Genomic DNA, 23650 nt, shown 5'->3' on the forward strand with positions numbered 1-23650 from the left:
TAACACATGTGAATACACACAGCAAAAATACACAAAAGTATACAATGTAAGTCGATTCTAAATTTAAAAACACAGGTTAAAGTTACTTTTTTTTTTTTTTTAAACCAATTGCTTAATGTGAGGAAGAAGACGGTCATCTGTTACCAATCTTAATCACGTCTATTGTGTCCAGAGTCAGAGCCTGTAGAGAATTAAAGTTTGCTCTAGTGCTATTATGACCAAGATTGCCTATCTGTAAAATAAATAACAGTGGTCCAGGAACTGAACCCTGCGGGATGCCATTAGTTACATAAAGCAAGCTTTCTTTCAACCTGCACATCCTGATAATTTTTCTGACAACCCTGAACTGATAAATCTTTGCTTTAAGACTGCATCATACAGTCTGCATCATAAAGCAATATAATAAAAAGGGTGCAGCCGTACTGCCCTGTACGAGATGATTGATGATCTCTCGTGTTGAAGAAATCTGAGCTGCTGTGAGGAGATGCTGACAGTCAGTTTTTCCTGTTCCCATCAGATATCTGCTGAGAGTCGTTAAGGCCTCACCGCCTAGTCTTCCTGTATATTTTTATGATTTTTATCATGTCATTGCTAAGAGAAATATTTAGTGCTCCCTTGTAGATCATTTTTCATGTCATCCAGAAGTCATTCATCACAGCATTATCACATTTTCAATGACAGCACTCCCAGTGTACTAGTAAAGAGCTGAAAGGCAGACGCAGTGGCTGATGGGGCTTTAGTGTTCTTCAGCGTGGGTTTAGCAGCTGAAAAATGGTGCATTCATGACAAGGTTATGAGACTTTTTATCATGAAACACACGAAGGACAGATTTGTCTCTTGATAGAAATGATTTTTACAGGAGTGGAACATTTTAATGTATCGCCTTAATATCAGAGGTACGTTTTAAGCATTAAACGTGATGGATGCATCCGTCTGTTCTTTCTCGCTGCCATGCCTGTTAACCATCTCTCTGCCATGCACATTTGTGGCCTCGCTGTAGGCTTCCTGGTCCTCCGGGAACCGCCGGTGTGTTTATGTACCATAGTCACCTGCTCAGGGTCTTTTTTCATTACTGATATGATTTGCATTTGTGTTGTGAATACAGCAGCAAGGCGATGTGCATGTAGTACGTGGATGTAGTTTTATGCTTGGTCTTGTAAAATTTGAGCTCAGGCATCTCTGAATCCTGCATCTACACAGAGAAACCAAACAGATAAAATGTGCCATTTTTTATGGATTTTGATGTGTTGAATCCAAAGACGTTTACAGTTTCCTATATGCAGTTTTAGTTTTAACCATAAATTTTAAGCTTATGTCTTGTGTATGGTTACTCCTTATAATAAAAAGGATTAAAAAAAAACATGCCAGGGCAGGATTTGTTTAACATCCTTCACAGCAGAGGTCAAAAGGACAAATAGAGATTTGAGAGTCGCATTCTGTCATGTGCAGCTAAAGTGGACCCAAGGAGCAGACCAACTCAAACACACTACAGTAAATTATGTATTAACAGTGAAATCACAATAGAAGATGACAAGGTGCAGGAGCGAAGCAGACCGAGGATCTCGGGCGATCTCGGGAGAAAGGGAAACAGCAGTTAGTCACTGACAAGTGCTTAATTAGAAAACTCTGGTTAATAAGTGAGAGAATTTAACGGAGTGTGGAGCTTACTTGTCACACTTCTACAAAAGGCTCGGGTGGAGCTTGAGGACAGGAGGCTGAGGCAGAGAGATGCGCAGGTGGGAGGTGTGGAGGGTGCAGTGAAAGTCCTTCGGGAAAGTCCTGGGCAAGCTGGTGGATGAAGGATTGGTGAGAAGCAAATGAAGAGAGTGCAGACTGGAACCATGTCAGAGTTTAAACGAAACAAAGAAACTGCTGGTTACCATTAGAGCAGGGGCAACGATCAGGTGACGAATCGCCGCTCCTTTAATGCGCCTGCCCGATTGACCCAAACAGGCCTCAGGTGTACCGGGTAAACCCTGCGCGCCACAGCCACGCCCAGCTCAGCCGCGCACCTGTTCCTAAAAAAAAAAGAAGACAGAAAACCTAAGCCAGCTCAACCCTGACACATTTCAAATGGGCCCAAATTGGGCCACTGCTGCCAGACTTCAGTCATTTTTGGCTTCAGTTCCAAACTCTTGGTCTTCGAACCGACTTCACAACACATCATAAAAACTAAAAACAACAATGAGTTTGATAACGTGTATTTTGGAAGTGTTTCGGCTGCAGCCCAGTGAACTTGGGAGTGAAGTCTCCTGAAATAAAGTATAAAATCCCAAACAAATGAAAAACATTTTCTTACATTGCACTGAATGATGTTTTTTCCCTCTTTTTTCAAGGATGGCATCTTTTTCTTAGTATTACTTTAATAGGTTTGTACTCAGCGACTGCATTTTATTTTAGCAAGGTTGAGGTTAGAGAAAAATCATGGTTTTATTTTCCTTTTTATGCCAGTGAAGAGCACAGGACTTCCATTGGTGGATTGCATTCAGACAGTTCTTTTATCTGACGCACTGCTGTCCATCCAGTGATGATTCAGGCTCATGTTGAAGGACATTTTAATGGACGGAAGGAGTCGGGGTCATTTTAAGGTTTGCAATTATTGATGCTGAAGTGAAAGGGATTTGGGACAAAGATGAGCCAAAAGACACCAAAGCTATGACAAACTTTTACTGAACACACATACAGAGATGTATTTTTGGTGCTTTAAAGGTTAACGTAAAAAGAATATCTGCCTTTGAGCTGTCAGTTACTGCTGACTGAGTGTGCCCAGAAGTTTTTATTTTTGTGGCATTTTCTTTATACAGAGACAAAATTAATGACGTCTGAATGCGCTGAAGAAAATAAACCAATCAGAGGACGAAGAAGATTGAAAAAGAAAATTGCCTGCCGATCAGAAAGCTGCCATTGCCACGTATATCTGTGTTTGATTAATAATTCAGCTCTGGCACAGCAGCGCGGCCCATTTTAATGTTCTCAGCCATCAGCCTCACCCTTCGTTATCACCCAAATTTAGACTGCATGGAGATGGATGCTGGGCGTCAGCCCATCGACCGGCCCACTCCACCACTGCTGATTTATGGGTTCCTTGCTATTTTGAGGTCGCAGGGGTTCGCCTGAGCAGATATCACAGTGAATGAGTTTGTCGGTTGTCTTCTACTCCTAGATTAATGTGTAGCGTCCTGAGCCCGCCAATTTTTCAGGGAGAGTGGTTTTTGATTTAAAGCTCTAAAGTTTGAGGCAAAGAAAAGCCAGCCTTCATTTGAGGACCTGATCTTTTGAAGATTTGAGATGAGCCTAACAACACCTTAAATGGCTCTAAAATGACTGTAAACCTCCCGATACTTATCGCTTTAATCGAAACTCTGCAGACCCCTGACAATGTTGTGCTCTGCTGCTGCTAAATTGAAGCCACCAGCTTTGTTATTCATCACTCTGCTGATTTATCCTCCAAACATACAGTCGCTCTATTTATCTGTGAGCTTAACCTTTTGCCCATGTGACTGTGCACACCAAAGAGCGTTCCACTGGTTGTCCAGAACACCATCTGGACAGGTGATACATTTATTCAAGACAGAGAGGTATTAGTTGTCCCAGAGTCAGTGGGGTTAGTCCGGGACGCCAGGTCTGTCTCTCATTACGGCGTGACAGCGAGAGTTCTGCGTGTCCACGCCACTCGCTGACCTCAGTGAGTCTATGTCTGGGTGCCTCATTATCCTCTCACCTGGCATCATTAATACTTGTTTGCCTGGAAGGAGATGGGTGGTGGAAGTGGGTCGGAGCCCTACGGTTCAAGTATTGATGGTCACTGGCTGGAGAAATTAGACAAATGCGCTTGATCGATGGAGAGAGAGGCCAAAAAGTGGCTGGAGATATTTTCAGCGGTGGTATACGATCAATAGGTTTGCAAATGACACAGAGTCCTCGACAGTGATTGCTTTAGATAATATCCTCTTCTAACACGGGGATAATGGGAAGGAAAAACTCAGTCGTGAGGATGAATCGTTGTGTCAGTTTTGTCTTAAAGGACTCATTTTCATTTGTCACATCATCCTCGATTGGCAGCACATGCTCTCTTTGTGATTCATGGTGATGAAAGAAAGTTATTTTTTTAGGCCTGAAAACAGACTGGACCACAGATACACCACTCGCTCTCTGCAGAATAGTTATTTTCACAAATGTTTCTGCAGTTTTGACATCTTATGGTTAGCTTATGGTTATGAAGATAAAATAATCGGGGTTATTAAGTCAAGTGCACCCCGTTCCTTTACAGCAGAGCACTGTTTCCCGTCTATAACAGCTCTATAGTGGAGCGCCATCCAAAATGACTGAAACGCATCAGTCCAGAGCAGCAGTCTGCTGCCTTTATGATCAAAGGGCAACTGTTGATAAAAAACACACACACAAAAAAATGTATGGACCCCAGTTGAGATTTTAGCCTCTGATTGTGTAGAAAAACATCCATCGATCACCTTATGTTAACCACAGTTAACCTCCCCTCACACCCATTGGGTTGTGGCAGATGTCCGGACGTTTCTTCCTGTTATAAGGGAGTTTTTCCTTCCCACTGTTGCCAAGTGCTTTGTCATTGGGGGTAATGTGATTGTTGGGGTTTTCTCTGTATTGTTGTGGGGTCTTTACCTTACAATACAAAGCACCTTGAAGCGACTGCTGTTGTGATGTGGTGCTATATAAATAAAGTTGTGTTGAATTGTTGGACATCCAACAGCTTTCAAGGCATGATGTTAGCATTAGCCTACATCTTCTGAAAGATGATGCCTGTGGGTTGAGGACTGTTGAGGTACGCCATTTAACAGCATCCTTTGCTCCCATTGGTAGTTGCTTCAGTCGTTCACCCCAGTGCTGAGATTAATTAGGCTCAGGATACGCCCACATCATGTCGGTAGCGGTTGCTTCATTTGTTGTCGAATTTCATTGACATGTGATGGTCTCTGGTTGCAGCATTGCTGCTGTCTCTTTCTGTAATGATGCAAAGTTAATAAAAATGTTTTAAAGCTTCAAACGCATTTCCTAACCAAAAGCCTGCGATATTGTCATTAGTCAGTAGTACCTGGCTATAAAAATAGAAACCAGAAAGCTTCTGGCACCAAAGGGCTCGTCTCGTGTCTATCGAGATTCACAGAGGAAAAGGTGAAACCGAAGCTTGCTAAAAAAGTCATCCCATTTTTAAAAACACTTTTGTATACGTCTATAACAGCAGCTATTCTCATTTTTAAAAAGCATTTCAGCCCCAGGTGCGCTCTTACCAACATACGGTAATTACGGTAAATGTGAGACGAACACTTCACAACACAGCAGAGCTTCATAAACAGCGGGAAACTTCACAATCAGGGTCTGGCTCATTTATGAAGTCTGAATTGTTCAGTTCCTCCCCTTTGCTTTCCATTACAAGTCCTCCTGCAGCTCTGCTGATGGACTTTTAATTTGTGGAGGCTCTTTACGTGCCTCAACACAAGAGAACAGACACAATAAACTACAGTCAGGCTGCTTTACGACTTTGCACACTTGTGGTTTTATGCAGTTGTTTCTCTTTCTCTTCAAACATTTTAAAGGTCCTTAACGTTTCAGTTTTCTGCTGAATTTTGGTTGTGGTCTCTTAATAAGGACGTCTGTGAAATAGCTGCACTCTGTGGGTGGTCTCGCTGGGTTTATCTCCTCACAGCGCCTTCGCATTTTGCTTTTGTAATAGAGCACCGTTTCACAGCACACGGGATTATGTGCATGCCCTTACTCAGGCTCCTCGTGCTTTTCTCTTGTTTCTTTTTTTGGACTCGAGCTGCGATAGCTGCTGTATAAGGGGAAGCATTACAGGGTGATGCATGCTGTCCATCTTACACTAATTACCTTTTTGGGGCACAATTAGAAATGATATGTAACACCAGCTACGGATGGAAAGAGTCAGGCTTTTAATAAGGCTGCAAAAATGGCTAAATAAACTGCAGCCAAATTGGATGGAACCACTAAGCTGAAAGATAAAGTTTATAGGGACGCAGTGAGCTCTTTCTACATTTTCCATTCATCAGCAGGTGAAGCTATATGATTCTATAATGTTTATATATCCAAGCTTTGCTTCTCTCGTCAGTGAAAGCATGGTTAAAATGTTAAAGTTCTTGGTTCACAGACTTTAATTATACTGCAAACTGAACCGTATCAGAAGGAAAACTAGTAACAATATTGTTTGTAGTCCAGATGCACTGGCTAGATCTGTTTTAATGGGATAGGTGGCCTGCTGCTGATCCACCGTGCCCTAGTAAAATCTCAGGTTTTAGTTTTAAAGAGTGGATTAATAAGTCGTTGATAATAATAGGGGAATACAGACTTATTTGTAGTACAGTTTAAAACAATGCAATTTAGCTACAATGCAACCTCCAGTGCAGAAAAACAAAGCCATCCCCAAGTGCCAAAAACTGCAGTCCCGTAATGACCACTTGAGTCTGGCTCCTAAAGGGAGTCAGACGCCACAGACTCACATCTGATGGATGAAGATGGATGAAGCCATCGTAACATCACTTATGTTACAATACAATGCACAAACACCGGTATTAGCTGATTAATGCTAAATAACAGACGTGCCTTTTGCACATTTCTATTGCACTGTTGTGTCTGTATCGTTCTGTTATGTCTGGGGTTGCACTGTGTTTGTTTTATTTTTTGCAATTTTTGCACACTTGCACTTTATGTGGTCCTGTGTTGATTGTCTGTCGTATGTCATATGTAGCACCACGGTCTTGGAGGAACATTGTCTCATTTCACTGCGTATTGTACCACAGCACATGGTTGGAGTGACAATAAAGCCACTTGACTTGACTTGACTAAAATAGTCTAAAAGGTGGTCATCAGCGTGAGGTCGATGGGCTCCACCCGCCTGTGTCCAGACACCTTTTAACCAGCGTGGCCACGCCTCTACCTGCTCCCAGTGGATGAAGTATAACCAAACTACTCCACTCAGAGCTTTTATGATTGGGGAAACTATCAACAGAGGCCAAAATATTTTTGCAGTCCAGGATCTAGCCGATGACTTCAGCGGTGCATCATCACACATGTATATGGCCATGTGTGTGCTGGTGCTGCAGGTCTGCAGCACGCAGTAGCCCACAGATTGGCATTCTATGTGAAAAAAGAGTCAAGATTAATGTATGTCAACACGACCTGACTGTAAATTGAGTCATTTTCACATCATTATCCACTTTGCCGAAATAAAAAACAGATGGTGCAGTTTAATGCTTAAAAAAAAATCATCTTTCCAGTTTGGACTTGGTGTTTGACTTTCAGATGATGTATTCATGTTCCCTTCAAAGTTCACTCAAGAGACGATGATTTTTTTTGTGTGTATTTTCTGTGAAGAGACAGTAAGTTTAGCATAAAGTATATTGATTGGATACATTTTTTGAGTTAACATCACTGTCTTATCACATGATCATTATGACTGAATGTTAGTTTGATACTCAGAAATATTAGTAATTTGGGGTATTTTTATAATAAAGTATAGGCATATCCAGCTAGACATATCGTACTTTCTGTCAAATTCTCCTTGTATTCGTGAGTCTGTTGTTTATTCAGCCGCAATAAGAAGTTGATTTATTTCCTTCAGCAAGTAATGGATAATGGTGAGTCGTCTGAGGCGATCGTGGCTCAAGAGTTGGGAGTTCGCCTTGTAATCGGAAGGTTGCCGGTTCGAGCCCCGGCTTGGACGGTCTCGGTCGTTGTGTCCTTGGGCAAGACACTTCACCTGTTGCCTACTGGTGGTGGTCAGAGGGCCCGGTGGCGCCAGTGTTCAGCAGCCTCGCCTCTGTGCGCCCCAGGGTGGCTGTGGCTACAATGTAGCTGCCATCACCAGTGTGTGGATGGCTGGATGTGTAAAGCGCTTTAGGGTCCTTAGGGCAGGATCCAATACAGTGCATGACTGTTTTGCCAATCTAATAAAATCTGTTAGTCCTTTTTTATTGTTTATTATCATAATATTGCATAACTGTAGATGTTAGCAGCTCAATTCGCCAGCAGCTGTTTCAGGACTTCAATAAAGAATTTTTAATTTGGAGAGTGTGAACGACCTCCAATGCGTGTACAGTTTGGAGTCGGTGCCTTCGAACTGTTTCTACTTGGCAAATATCAAACAATGTAGTGACTGTCTTAAGAGGTTTTAAGAGCTTGCCTTCATAACTGTTGGCATGCAGCATACAAGATTTTTAGAAACTTAAAGTCATTGCTTTATAAGTGTGTAGGATATAAGTGTTAAAAGATGGACATTTGTTAGTGAAGCCTTTCACCATCAGTGTTTTAAGCTGGATCTAAGTGGGGTGTGGGTCTGACTGTGAAATACACTCATCAGCTAACAACTCCATGACTCCTGGCTACAAGTAATGGTTCGAATGTAGCGCGACAGATAAATCGAAATTTCGCCTTCTTAAGGGTTTTTGGAATGTTCAGGATCTTTGACCTGTGAGTTTTTGGTCTTCACATTCAGCTAGTCTACATGTCGCACTGCCCTGTTGGTTGTATTCCTGCCTCGGGTCATCCAATAGATCAGAAACAGTGTTAGTTCTCAGATTACTTTCTGTGACTCTTTCTAGTCAACCCCATGCTGAAACTCCAGGCTGCTGGATTATAGTTTCTCTCTGAATAGTCCTTCCCAGGTGATTCCATCCTGTTCATGAGTTTAATCTGTCTGGATGTTGTACCTGGGTGTTTTCCCATAGCCTTTGGCTTCCCTGAGTCCTTCAAAAGGCAGTGACATCAGCCCGTGTCCACTCACTGGGTGGGGGGGGGGGGGGGGCTTATTATCTGCCAAGACCCTGAGGTTCTGGGGACACAAGGTATCCAGTGTATCCACCTTGTAGAACAGGGGTGTCAAACTCAAATACACAGTGGGCCAAAATTCAAAACTGGAACAAAGTCGCAGGCTAACGTTAATATTTATTGAAATATATTTATTCCTCCAGATATAAGAATGAATCTTTTCTTATGGACTCAAACACGTTTTGCTGAAAAACTGAATATGGAACAAGCAAAGCTTAATACTAAACAATATATATATTAGCTGTATAATACCAGTAGGCCAGCTCTGATAGTAATTTGGTATGGCTTCGCAGGCCAAATGTAAGTAGGCTGCGGGCCAAATGTGGCCCGCGGGCCAGAGTTTGACACCTATGTTGTAGAGGATGCCTCATATGGTGAGATTAGTCCTGATTTGGAAGGCTTCAGTGCTTGCGGTGAGGCCATAGTTGGAGTGCACAAGCACACTGTACGCATCGCATCACAGTCTTCCTGTTGATCAATCTGTGAGTACATTAACAGAACAGAACTTGAGAGTTCTCATTTTGCCTACACATTCAAGCCTGGAGCTTTTCCCATTTCTGAAATATTATTTTTCAGTTTTATAATGAGAATTGATATTAAACGTGTTTTCTGGAGTTAATCTTTCACACAACTTAATGCAGTGATATGACTCCCACGCAAGCAGTCGGTGCTGGTGACTGCTTGAAACCTCATTTTGAAATATCTATAAACTGTTTATGTAGTCCTCTCCTCTCAAACACATAAAGCAGGAGACGCCTCAGGAGAGGAGCAAATGAAAGCTGTCACAGCCAAACGCTGCCTGCAGCTACATGACGTCGAAGAACGTCTCTTGGCTGTGCGATTTTAAGGATGTAATGGAAATAATCGTCTCGTACCTAATGACTCGGCGGAGGTTCGTTGGTTCGGCGTGTGTGCAGACGCGAAAGCCAGACTTAAATGAAATGACGTAAAAAGGAAGTTCTCTGGCTGCAGAAATATTGTAAACTGGAAGTTTTTGCCAAGAAGCAACATTCCTGTCATCTGTTGACTCCGAAGCTTGCCACTGTGGTGGATGAGCTTCCTCTCCTTTAACTCAAACATAAACACCACCGCTGCCCTCACCACAATGCAGGACGTCACTGAAAATATGAAACATTATAGCTACAGTGTGTGTTTTGTTATTCTTAATGTGGCCACCACGGTTTGAAAATCCCTGCGCTGTAGTTTCTGTTCTTTGCTCGCCGTGCATCGTTTTCAGTGCGTGCGTAATCGGTATTCTGAAGACTGCTCGCGGCAAACAGCCCTCTGTCACGGGGCTCCTCCCAGACGCCTCGCTGTATCAATAGTCAGACGTCACAAAAATCCTCACGCTCGCTTCCTCATTGAGCCGACTTTGCAAGTTCATTTGCACTCATTTAATCTCCCAAACGCATTCAGCTTGTTCTGCTCTAACTCGTGCTTCTTGCAGCCTGAGATGCATAACATCAGCATTATGGGGAATGAGAGACACTCCCCACCCCTCTTTGCTACTGCTTGACAAAATACAGAGCGCATCCCTGGCTCAGGCTTTCAGAGAGCCCAGGTGAATTATGGAAATGTGCTCTGTCGTCTTCTGAGCTTCAGTCACACTAATGTCTGCAGCTCACTGTCAGCACTGTGGCTTTTAACACGTAGCAGCTAACAGCTTATATTCATACGTACAGCCCTGCAGATATGTTACATGCATGTGTGACTGAGCAGGAAGAGTGTAGCATGACCTGTTCCTGCCTTATCAGAGCTCCAAGTTGATAAATGTGCAGACTGTGCTTTTTAAGGACTGACCATAAATTGTCAATCTGATTAAGAGTTGTGGGAGTTTCCTGGCCATGGATCTGAAATGTTCACTTGATGCCACTTTGTTATCACTTTTGCTTTGTGACATGATGCTCCGTCATTTGAGCAAATGCACAGATTGTCACCAAATTGCACGTGGATCTTGGAAGAAGTCGGTGTTTATGGTAGGATGAGTCCTTAAAGTGAGCAGACACACCGAACAATTGATCGGCACATCCTCTGAAAGACCCAAATTTACGTGCGGTGGTAACAGTAAGAGACGCATGCTGTAATGTCGAGTACTCAATCTCATCACGGTTGACAGCAAATAACTGACAGAAAATAAAAAGACCCATAAATGGTCGTCTCTGAACAAGTGATAAGGTTTTCCTCCTCCTCTGGTGAGTCTCTGAAATGTGCTGAGTGCACAGAGGAGGCCCGTCGCTGTTGGAATAAACCAACACTGTCAGGACGAATGCCAGGAATGCTTTGAGATGTCAGATGCATGACTGACTGAGTGCGTGAAGGAATGTCAACCTCGCAGGGAAGGTCAAAGGTCTTGAGGTCAAATTTCTGGGTCACGGTTAGACGACTGTGGTTAATTATGTTGTTGATGGTTGTGCTTTAGGCAGCTTTTTGAATCAGAAGATAACTTCTCACTGCTGCGTCCCGGGACCCCAAACCTGAAACAGCTATTTTTTTAAAGAGCTGCTCCACAATCTGATCACACCGGCCACCCGCACAACATAAATGTGCAACACCCAGCACGACACGCAGTCCTCTGAAAAGTCGACTTTTCTGAGCTCGTGTGGCTCTTTTATGGAGGTTTAGGTTTTGCTTTTCCTTGTCAACTCATAAAGTTCCCGAGGACAACACACAGTGGACATTAAGGTGACACACACTTCCCCTGCTCCGCAGTTCACCATAATAAGTGAAAAGGTTTCAGTTTTCATAGTGTTGGCAACACGTGCTCTGACATTTGGGAACACTATCTTCTGCCAAAGCATGCGAGGACGCCGTCTCCCCTCCAGGTCATGAGCTCGAGAAACACAGTCAGTAGAGATTGTGAGTGTAACTGGATTTTAGATACGCGATGCAGCTGATGTGGGGAATCCTACTTCTTCTTTCACTTTTTGAAGTCTTTATGAAACAAAATAATCAAACTACGTTGAATTTTGATTCAGCGGTTTCATAAAGTTGCAGCACTGAGACGTCCTAATGTTTTGTCCCAAAAAACGGGAATGTAGCCTGAGACAGTTGATGGTTTCAGATTTAAAAATCAGATCACAGAATGTACGTTGGATTGCTCTGTTTACTAAACAGTTGCAAAGCTTCCACTATAGCACCACACTAACAGCATCATGTGTAAAGTGGCGATGCATTCTTTAAAGTAGAATAATTGTTGATTGTGCACCAGCTGATCTCTGTTCAATGAAAAGGCAGATCGGCAGGTGGGATCACTGAAGACAAATCAAGTTCGATCGTGTGACATCTGCTCTGAAACTAAAATCTAAGGGCAGGAGCAGGATTTGGTTTCAGGACCATGGACAGCATCAGATAATATATCTGTGTCATGTGTCTCAAAACAGCTTATGACATCATCTGGCATAAACCCAGTCACATGTGATCATTACGACATCATTAATCAATCTATTAGTGTGCTGTGGTCCAATTAACACACGACAGAACTAATCAGGAAGGTGCTTTTAAGTGGGAGTAGAGCTTCTTTATGCAGATTTGACACATAAAGTGGGAAATATGTTCAGTTTTTGTCCTGCACAGTTTATCTAATTACACCACATGTAGATGTGAATGAGTCGCCATGCTGCTTGTTCTGCATACGCTCTGTGCATACAGTGACACGTGTACTGAGCACGCTCACATGACCCTACAGTGTAAAAACCAGGTTAAATGGGGCAATCAATCAGTTAGACTTTAGTTTATAGCTCCTTTTGTGCTGAGTGATGAACACACAATACACAGGAACTGCAAAGCTGATAACAAGATGTAATAAAGCAAAAATAATATCCAACAATAAGAAATCTTAAAACAAAAAACAAAAAGGAAAATATTGAAATGGTCGATAAGAAAATTAAGAAAAATCAGGATCAAAGATGAAGCCACGCTAAAGTAAAAATGTTGAAACTGAATAAGTGAAAAAAAAGGTTACATAAAATACAATAAAGGCAAATACATAATAAAAGTACAACTATGGCTCAAGCTAAACTTGAACTGGTTTGCAGTCAGATAAAATCAAATCAAAACGATGACCTCTGCAGGGCTCCAGGGTGCACGTTTTCCTCTGCTACGCAGATTATTCAGGTGTGTGAGTGATGAAAACATTCGGGCAGCAGATTCTCACTTTTAGAAAAACCTGTTTGTGTCTCACCTGCGAACTGCTGCGAAAACCAGCTCCTAACAAACGGACAACTGAAAGGAACACGTTTAAGACGGCAAAGCCAGATTTTGATGTCTTTTATTGGGCAGAGACCTTTCATTAATAGGACACAGACGTCCTCATCTTAGATTTATTTTTCCAGTTTTATTTAAATTTTATGTTTTTTGCACTGAACCAAACATTGAGGTGAAAAATTCTTCTTCTTTATTATCAGTGGACAGAGAGTGTTCAGCCAGGCGTATTAAAGAGGCTCTTTTCTGCTAATTTTCAGCTTTCTTATTTTCTTTGATGGACATTCTTTGCAGCTTTACATAATTCAAAGCTCAAATTAATTCTTATGTATCTTATAATGGCCCCTCTGTCTCCCATTTGCTTTTCTCACTCTGATCTTTTTTGCACATCTCCGTGGTCATTTTCAGCCTCGTACTGGTGATTTTGCATGTTTTTGTGGTTATTTTGTGTCTCGCTGTCTGTTTGTGGCATTTTGCATTGCATCAAAGTCATTTTTTTGACTTTCTGGCAAAAAACATTCAGGAGCGCCCTGCAGCTCACCTGGTGAAAGCTGTGTCCTCACTGCAGAGGCATGGCTTTAATTCCACTCCAGGCCATTTACTGCCCCGCTCTCCTTACCCTCCTATCATCCAAGATGACAGATAAAAAGGAGACTGTGGAGAAATGTCTGCCAATCAAATTCAGAGTGATAATGAGCTGCAATATACCATTGCAGTTTGCGGATATCATTAGTTTTGGAGCTCATTTTGCAGACAAATCAATTAAATTATGCTAATCAGAGCAGCACTCACCACTTGTTCCGTGATGCTGGGCCAACGTGCGAGCGCAGGGGAGGTGGAGGGTGAGTAGGTGGAAGGACGTACCTCTCCTTCTTTGTGTTTGCCAGTTTAATTTTCAGTCAGTGTTGTTTGGAAGGTTAAGAGCGATCACTCTGCTGGGAGCACTGAACGAGATGCTCCAGATGAATCCTTCAGCTCTGAGTGCAGGGCATCACGACACACGGGGGCCATGGCCGTCCGAGAGCCTCACCTTGTGGGATTAATTAATGAACCTCATTGAGAACTTAATGATGCTGTCACAGGGCTTTTCACTTCATCCCCCCCCCACCCCCCCACCCCCTATTTTTTTTTTAAAGTAAATATATTCAAACTGGAAACATGAGTTAGGCTACGGATGAAGGGAGTTGATTGTCACTCTATAATTTTCGGTCTGACAACCTTGTAAGTGCGAGAGGCGTAGGTGTGCCACTGACAAGGAGCTCGTGCTTCAGCTGACAGCACCACAATGCTTGTCACTAGATGTTTTCCTCCAATCAAAAGCACATTATTCAAATCTTTGGAAATGTCAACAGTGCAAACCTCAAACTTTCGATACTTTATGCTTTTCGTTTCATTCGGAACCTCCAGCAGCTCTGCGAGGCCTGTCGCAGAGCAGGAGGAGAACTCATGGGTCGAGAAATGATGACATAACCATCCCCAAGGCTGTGGAAAATCCTGACCTTCATTTTGGCTCTCTGCATGTCGGCGAGGGCCCAAGTGGGGTCAGAACAGCACAGTCCTGTACTGTTCTGTGGGGTATGGGAGTGTGACCTGCTCTGCACACCCACTATTTTCACACAGGCACCATTCAAACACTGGAAGTAGTCCTGATGGGCCCGGCAGACAAGCTTGAAAGACTTCCCTTCAACTCTGTGATAATCTGGGGTCAGTTTGGCACGAGGGGCCCATAGGAAGGAGTCCCCAGTCTCCGCTTCGGTACAGCTGTGCACAGGGACAAACTGCATTGTGGGTAGGGCCAAGGTCAGATTGCCAGAAATGATATTTTTCCTAGAGGAAATGATTGTAATGTGAAAAACCTTTTTCAAATTCCAGTAGCATGCAAAGCTGTTTTAAAAGTCAGTCCGCTGCCAGCTAGGAGTCTTTATCGGCTTATCCAGTGGTGACTGTTCTGTGGCCTGAGAATGGAAGTGGAAATGGATTGTGAGTTTCCAGGTTAAAATAACACCAAAGTGCCTCGTTTCTATGCTGGAGATGTAGAGATGCACCGATCTGATATCTGGTCCCATCCTGACTGAAAAAGCTGACTCTGGTATTTTGACAAAGGGCTGAAATGACTTGTTGAAGTCTGCGAAGCATCTAACCAGGATCCCTCGTAGACACTACGTATTAGTTTTGACTACATGCAGATGCAGGGAGGCAGACCCGTGGGAGTTGCTGGTTGAGGCTGAATAGTTCAAAAGATTCTCTCCCGTGTGTTTTCCTTGAATCTGAGGTAAAACATCAAGACAGGAAGGAAAGATGTGAAGGAGAATTCATGAGAGGAAGCCTTTCTTTTTGAAGTTTGTGTTTGATTGGTGATTGTAATTTGGCTGCAGGCGAGGACGGATGGCTCTGTGATAGACTGGAGACCTGAGTCCCTCAGTGACAGCTGGGATAGACTCCAGCATCCCAACAGCTCTGAGCTGGATAAACAGTTATGAAAATGATTGGATGGATCTTTACCTGATGTGAAATGACTGATGGCAGCTAAACTACAGCCGTCACTTCACTTTATCATTGTTTAAAGTTCAAACACCCACATATTAGAAGGCAAATGCAGATTATAATTAAACTACCGTCTACTTCATTTGGTACTCACGCTGATATACTTTTTTCCTGAACCACTCAATCATGTATCTCATTTCCCTTCATGAAGGATGATCCACTGTGTCCTTTGCTAAAGAAGGTAATAAAGGAAGCGTCTTTCCTTGGTATTATTCCAACTATTCGACCACAACCTTCATCTCTCAGCTGCTTAGGCTTTCAAACAGGTCTTGCACACTGTAATCCATCTTTATTGCTTAAATGTCATTTCTGGTACTCTGACTTTGGTCCTGCCTGTAATATATACAGTTTGTAATATATACAATAAACACAGTTATTTCAATAAAGACGTTTATTCTGTATCAAGCAGTAAACGGGAACTGTGGATACTTTTCATAGATGCAACCCGGTTTTATTGTGGACAGCAGAAGGTGCCTCTGCTTTCAGTTCTGTAACGGTGGGGGGGTTGCTTGGATTTCAACAGAAGTGTAAATAATCACCTGAAATTCTGTAATTAAAGGTGTGTTTATGATTTGAAGCGAACTTCAGAGGCCTAAAAACAAGACCTGTGTAACATGAAGTGGGCTGTGTTGCTGTCATTGCACAATAGTTAAGAGAAAACACACACACACACTGCGTGTCAGACGGGCCTGTGCAGCAGACTGAGATGATAAAACACAGATGTGCTCTCACCATTTAACATCAGGAGCCACTGTAGCTCTAAAGGCTGCACTCATATTTCTCATTTTGGAAGCTTTGTGTGATGGAAAAACAAAACACAACAATGAAGATGGAAAGCTACGGTTTCCTGGCGGAGGGAGCGACAGTCGGGAGTGTGGAAGTGGTCGGATGTTGCTTGTTTTCCAAGAGCCGCAGTTTCACTGCTTGTTTCTTGCAAACCATGTTGCACAAACAAGCATGATTAACTTGATATCTCAGGAAATTGAATAATGGTCGGGCTCACTGTTCACTGCAGACAGGAAATAATTGTGCGATTGCGCTGCCAGGTCGTTGGTGTGCTGCTCTTCCTTCACTGCCAGAATGGGTTCAAGAGTTTGTCACAGAGGAACAATTCCACTTCAGTGCACAGCCTGTTTGGGACCAGTGGAAATGAGGGTTTGGTCAGTGGGGTGGATGAGGTCAGCCCATTGATGTCATCCTGTTTGACTCCAGTTTTGTGTTTTTGTTCAGGTTCGTCTTGGTCTTCAGCTGCCTGGTCCTCTCTGTGTTCTCCACCATCCCGGCTCATCAGGAGTTCTCCTCCTACTGCCTGCTCATTCTGGTAAGCACCTGGAAAAATGTTCTTCTGCCAGGAACTCTAAGCAATCAGCTCTTTAATTCATTGACATCTACAATATACCCAAGCATACGTGTAGTACATACAGTAAGACCATCCATGAGGCTGCTCCACCACCTTAGAGGGGATTTGTCTTTCCTTGCACGATCAGCTTTCTCCTCTAAACCAGTTAAAGAATATGCTCCCAAAGAATTTAAAAACGTTTGCAGAGTTTCATTCATTATTCTCATTAGAACTGCTTCTTGTTTGTGTATAAATTTATATGTATATGATGAATTTTGATATTTGATGTTTTGACATTTGTTACTGTCTGCGTGTGTGTGTGTGTGTGTGTCAGTAGTGTGCGTGTTGTGTGGTCTGCAGGAAAACTAGGAAACATCTTTCCTGGCCTGAATAACACAGACAGTCCCAGCTTATCAGATAACAGCATATCTAAGCTGATAAAAACAAAAAGAGCTGACAGGAGATTCTCTTCATGCTCTTTTTCATACATGTTTGAACACTTCAATATAAATTTCAACTTCAGGTGGATCATCGTCCTCGGCTCGCTCTCGTATTGAGGATATTTGAGGGTGTGGGAGTTTGTAGAGCCAGTCTGTGTGTGTTTTCTGTGGACTTGGTGAAAGCAGTCGGTCACGGACTGTGAGCTCGTCGGTGCCTGTACGACTGTAGTCTTTATGCTGGCATTGAGTCAGACAGCACGAAGTGATCTCAGGCAGTTTGCTGCAGTTTGGCTCTTTTAGGTATCTTCTTCCTGTCGTATGATGGTGGTCGTCTCTCCATGATCAGGCTCTTTATTGATTGACCTTCCTTGACTACTTTAAGCTCCACATCAGAAATATTCAAATCCATACAAAGTTTTCCATCATAGTGTGTCAGTTAGCCCTCCTTCACTAACTCTCCAAAAGTTACTGATATTGAGTTTTATTCCTTATGTTCAAGGTTACAGCTGAGTTGGACCACTGTTACAAACAAATAGAAAATATAAAAAATATATTTGAAATTCAGTGTCTAACACTGTTTATTAGGGACACTTTTATCATCGCGTGGCAGATTGATGCGTTTCCCTTACAGAAAAAAGAATTCCACTCTAAATTTAACCTGAAAAGATGCATGAAAAGTCACCAGAAGGAAATGACATTTTAAATTTCCTGCGAGTGGATCACCAGAGTCTCGACCTCCTGCGACCTCCCAAATTTTAATTAAATCCTTGAAGCCTCAGTTCTTCTCCTCCTTATCTTCCTCCTCCTCAGATTCAGCATCCAGGTGTGTGACTTCCACCTGCCTGACTGGAGAGTTTCAGACTTCTGAGATGTGAGACTCTCATCCCACAAACTGAGTTTCTCTAGCTCTTTGGTGTCTCTGACATTGGAGGGTTTTTGTAAGAGCAACATAATACCTCAGGAGAGAACAAATATGTGACAGACTTATTCATTCACTTTGCACACGACATTTGTATCCTTATTTTATCACGTCACCCGCTGACCCCAAATTTTCATCCAGAGTAACCGAGCATAATAATCATTGTTCCAGTGTAACCTCATTTAGCACATTTTCAAGATATTGCAGTGTAAGCGTACGTTTACAAAAGGTACGTCTGACCGCTTCCTTTCAGTCTGATTAACTGACACAGATGTAAGACCTCAGGCCTGCGGACCGCTCAGAAACCCCTGAAACCACCCGGAGTGATTTTGGCTGCCGTTGCGTGAAATCGGTCACAAAGTTGGTGCTGCACCAAAAACTTCAGGTTCCTTTGGTCGCCCACAGCTGACCTATACTTTTCATACAAAATGCTGACCTGTCTCTAAACGCTGAGCTGCAGTGAAACTTGAAAAATTGAGTCACAAACTGGAAACGGAGAATGTTTAAAAAGTCGAGTGCTGGCTGAGTTTTTCTTTGCAGATGAATGTTGTCTGTTCCTGGTTTGCATTTCACTTTTTCAGGTTTCCCTGCTGGTTAGCAGTTATTTTGAGTGTTTGCAAACATGTTGGTATCTTCCACTGCAAACTATCAGTGACCACAGTAATCTGCTAGCAATCAAAACAATTGTAGGGAGATGTTTTTTTTATTTCAGTGCCGTATTCAGAAACAGGTAAACATATTTTTTCTTACTGACCGGTGGTCGGCTCTCTGGATGTGTGTGGCTGGGGCCGAACATGGAATGTAATCTGGTATTTTCCATTTTACTCATGCACTTAGCTGCATGAGTAAAATTATATATTAATTACAAAATATCAGTGATCCTGTAAATTAACCAAGATGTGAAGTGAAAGAGGAAAAATGAGGCAGTCTGCAGAAAATACCCAGTAATTTGTGTAATTTGTGCTAATTGTGATCGCTGACAAACTGTGCGGAGGAGTGGGAGATAAATAAGGAATATGATGAGCAGTTAACAACGTTGCCTTTCCTTTGAATGTCTTGTTTAAAGAAGTTCTGAACAGAAACCAAAGTATGAATTGGTGAAAGGAGAATTTGCCATTATGAATAAGCCATACGGCCATCGGGAAAACTCTCGGGGTCGACCTCGGGATAACAGAATAAATGGCAGATTTAAGTGCCTGCCCTCAAACTGAGAACTCCACTTTCTTTAAGTACTAACAAATTGAGTTCAAAGATGTCTTGAGAAGAAAGCGAGGAACGGTGGGCACGGGAGCAGAAATGCCTTTTTAACAGACTCTTCACGTTTTTCTTTTCTTTTCTCTCTTTTTTTTTTTTTAAAAAAAAGCTTTTGCAGAAGAAGAGGTCACTTTTTTTGCACGGGCAGCATTTACTGCACATGATTGCCCCTGCAGCTGGAGCTGCCATTTCACAAATTGCACTACGCTAATTGCATCAGCGTTTCCATCTAATGGAAGGTAAAGCCGTGCGTGTGCATTAACAGATGACCCGTCTCAGTCATTTTAACACACAATACTTTTGTCAACCCGGCATCCATTTAAATGAGACAAACACTGCATTAATGACGTATAATGACATGTGATCAATGCAGCAAATAATGACTAATGTAAATTTACACTGATGTGCCAAAATAATAAGACCAGCCCAAGATAATGTGCTGCTGGTATTTGCATCTGAAACATAGACAGGCTATCATGACATCATCCAGGGGTTAGTGAGGTCTCGTTATAAAGCCTCAAGTTTTAAAACCAGATGTGATGAGTGAGAGGTGGATCCGACTGTCAAACTGATCACGCCTGGAGCTGGAGCATGCTCATTGGTCATTAACTTGTGGTCAAGGTCAAGTTCAAGTTTATTTATATAGCACATTTCCAACAGTCCACACAGCACAAAGTGCTTAAGAATGTAAAACCACTAAAATCAATAAAATGCACAACCGTGATGCAGTAAAATATAGAAGACAATAAGTCAATAAAACAACTAAAACAACAACTTATGATTGACAAGTAACTGGCCAGTGATTAAATAACCAAATTTTAAAGAGTTTAATAAATAGTTTAGGTTGGAGGAGATGCCGTGGCTAAAGAGATTACATCTCTCCACTGGCTTAGGAACACCTCACAGGAGGCGGCCGGTGAGAGGGAGAGCACCTTCACTGCTTAGGCTGCTTTCCCTGCCACCCAGCCCCGGATAACCGGAAGAAAACAGATAATTAATCATTTCTAAAATGAGTGACTGAGCTCATAAAATCAGCAGGAAAGCATTCACAGAGTTCTGTGTGAAGGACTGTTTCCTGTTTACTTTTCAGGACCAGATGTCTTTGCCTCCTGGTGGCCATTAAAAAGAATGCAGCGTGTATCTTTTATAACGTCTGTAGACAGAACTCAAGCTTCTTAACCTCTGAGCTAATGCTAGCTGGCTTGGTTAGCAGGTTACATCTATACACTGTACAGTCTACTCGAGCACATATCTGCTAATTAGTGCTAAGTTAAGTCACCACAGTGGGTTTGATTTGGCAGATCTTCCTGAAACGCATCCAAAGGGTCTAGCATTGTGGCTAGCATCAGTGCTAAGTAATGAAATAATATTAGAACTGAATTGAAGTGAAGGAGACTTCTCGGACAGTCGCTTCGTACCATTAAAAGCACAACAGGTCAAGTAAGTGCATTAAAAAGCTCCAAAAAGCACTAACAGCAGAGTCCAGAGGTCCAGTTCACTGGTTCATTTAGCAAAGGTAAAGCCCAGCATACGAGTAACAGCCAAGATACGACCTACCACACCCCCAACAGTGCCTAACGTCAAGCCAGATAGCAAGGAAACATTGTCAATATCAGGTGATGTCATTGAATCAACGTTGACCCTAACGTTGACCTAACGTCACTCTTGCACCCTTTTTTAATATTGAAACAACGTCAGGTTTTGATATTGAATCAATGTTGAAACCTGACATTGATTCGACGTTATATTTTCTAATACTGTTGACATTGAAACAATATCAGAATCTGACATTGAAACACTGTTAAAAAAAATAATTCAGTTGTTATGAAGGGAGAAATCAGCTGTAGAGATCAAAGCTCTGTTTGTATACCAGGCTGTAAACCTGTTTACTTCTGCTGTAAAATTGGACTTTTTAACATCGAAGTCTACGTTGATCGACTCACGTCAGGAGACAGCCTCAAGTGGACATTACAGGAACTGCACTTTGTGGCATTTTTACACTGGCTTGACTTTTGAGTCTCTGTGGAGACCAGTTGCTCAGTTCCCAGAGCCTGATGTTAAAATACTGAGCCAAAACTATGCTGTGTCTTTCTTTTATACACATCAGCCGCGCTCCACCAACAACCTGTAAGTTTGTCTCTCCTCAGTCCAACCATGACCCGGACTGTCAGGCACATTTGTTCTGGTCCTTACATCTGCTTCTCTCTTTGCCAGTGTATTTGGTGCATAACTGTTTACTTCCTGTCTAATATATCCACTGGCTTAACTGTGTTTGATTTAATCCCTGGAAAACCAGATTAATGCTCTCTGTTGCCGTCATCAACACGCTTCCAAAACAACTGTTGTTTCTATGCTTCCAACAGGAGTTTGTGATGATTGTGGTGTTCGGGTTGGAATTCATCATCCGTATCTGGTCAGCGGGATGCTGCTGTCGCTACAGAGGATGGCAGGGTCGGCTGCGCTTTGCCAGGAAGCCCTTTTGTGTCATCGGTGAGTCTTTGGGCCACGCCTTTCTTTTTTCTTTTTTTTTGGGTGATTAATTCGCTGCTTAAAGGTTTTGTTTTCCAGCTACAAAGCCATTCCCTTCTCATTGTTTCACCCTACAGTTGCCCTCTAGCGGACCGCTCTGCGTCCTCTCTGTGAATGCAGCCCATGGCACGCTATTGACCAAAGTCTGCTGGTGTCATTTTCAGCTGTGGTCAGGCCTCATAAGCGCAGAGAGCATTTACGTAATGAGGTTGCATTAACTGCCTTTTATTCTTTCCACTGTTTAGACAAGGATCGCTCTGCTGCTTCTTTCAAAGTACAGTAGGGCGCTCGCAGGGAGGGAGAGCAGGGCTCCGAGGTCAGCGAGTGCGTCGCAAGCTCCGGTCGTCACTGTTCAGCACTGACGGGGGAGCGAGCAAAAGAAGAGTGAAATATAAGTAAGAGATAAGGAGAAATGGAGAAGACGACGGCGTGTGATGGCGAGCGTGGAAAAATAATAAAGTGAGAAAGTAAAAGAAAGGATTTGAAGGATAAATGGAGCTGAATCATAACGCACATCCCTACAGAGAGAAACCCTGTGACTGTGCTGCAGTATAAAATGACTCTGTCTGCGTCTGTGTGTAGTTTTGGTCGTATTACAACTTTTATTATACTAATTTTAGTTTCTGTGCACAGACATCGACTTTAACTCCAGAGCATGACGGCAATTATTCTCCATCATTTGCAGAAAAACGTTTGGATTTTAAGATTTCAGAGTGATAGTGGGTGATTTCTTTGTGTTAGTGTGACTGAATCGGAAATATTGGTAGCTCTTCCCACTAAACCAGTGCAGAACCAGCTCTGGTTTAGTCCTCCATTGAACCAGCTCCCACTGTGGCCGGTTTGGAGACTGAACGCTGGGTAGCAGAAGCTGACGTAACTGTCATGGCAGTAAAATACTTGTGGGATAAATGTATAAAATAATGTGAATTTCTCACCTAATGTCAGTGACTAATTATCACTTTTTACTTGTAGCATGGTATAAAATGTCACAGGACAAGCTGGAAAATGCACAGATTGTTACCAGATTACTCCTGGATCTTTGAAGCAGCTGGTCTTTGAGGATGGTTTTAGTGTGGAGCTCTGATAAGGCAGGAATGAAGCAGATATCCAGCCTGCTACAGAGAACTGCAGGAAAACCAGATTCATAGATTAATGCTGTTCAAGGATTTATGAAACACAGAATTTGTGCTACTGGCAAAACTTTTTTGTTGTTGTTGTTGATTTTTTTCTGCCATGACTGCAGTTATTTCTCTATATGAAGATTTCTAAATGAGCAAACTCCTGGTTTATGCCAAGTTTAGCCCCTGGCAGGTTAAATGAAGTGAAACTGGTTGTGTAGCTCAGTCTTTCCTCAGTCTGGGCATTGCTGTATCGCCAGGATTATTGTTAGGATTATCATGAATTAATTTGACTTCAGAGATGCTGAAAGCCTTGAGAATGGCAAGACTTAAAGTGGATCATGTCTTTAGTGGAAAGAGAAAAATGTGAGTAGCTTTGAGTGCCGTTTTATGCAACATCTCCTTGAGTATGATATGTAGGGTCAGTGACCTTTAATTGATCATAGTGTTGGTTCAGGTAGGCCATGAAGTCAGCCTACAGCTACCAAATCTC

The 23650-nt window shown here is 42.5% G+C and overlaps 1 protein-coding gene across 6 annotated transcripts in view; it reads left to right on the forward strand.

Moving 5' to 3' along the window:
- kcnq5b (potassium voltage-gated channel, KQT-like subfamily, member 5b) overlaps positions 1–23650 on the forward strand; it is a 139977-nt gene that overhangs the window by 81963 nt on the left and 34364 nt on the right. For 4 of the 6 annotated variants that reach the window (XM_004538714.5, XM_076885290.1, XM_004538713.5 and 1 more), the window contains exons 2-3: positions 16789–16879; positions 21874–22000. In XM_004538714.5, coding sequence (XP_004538771.2) covers positions 16789–16879; positions 21874–22000 — 218 coding nt within the window. Of the gene's footprint in view, positions 1–16788; positions 16880–20646; positions 20951–20986; positions 21127–21873; positions 22001–23650 lie in introns of those variants that run through there. The other 2 variants (XM_076885289.1, XM_004538715.4) reach the window with 2 other exon arrangements.

Source organism: Maylandia zebra, linkage group LG6 (genome assembly GCF_041146795.1).
Source record: "Maylandia zebra isolate NMK-2024a linkage group LG6, Mzebra_GT3a, whole genome shotgun sequence".
NCBI classification, from domain to species: domain Eukaryota; kingdom Metazoa; phylum Chordata; class Actinopteri; order Cichliformes; family Cichlidae; genus Maylandia; species Maylandia zebra.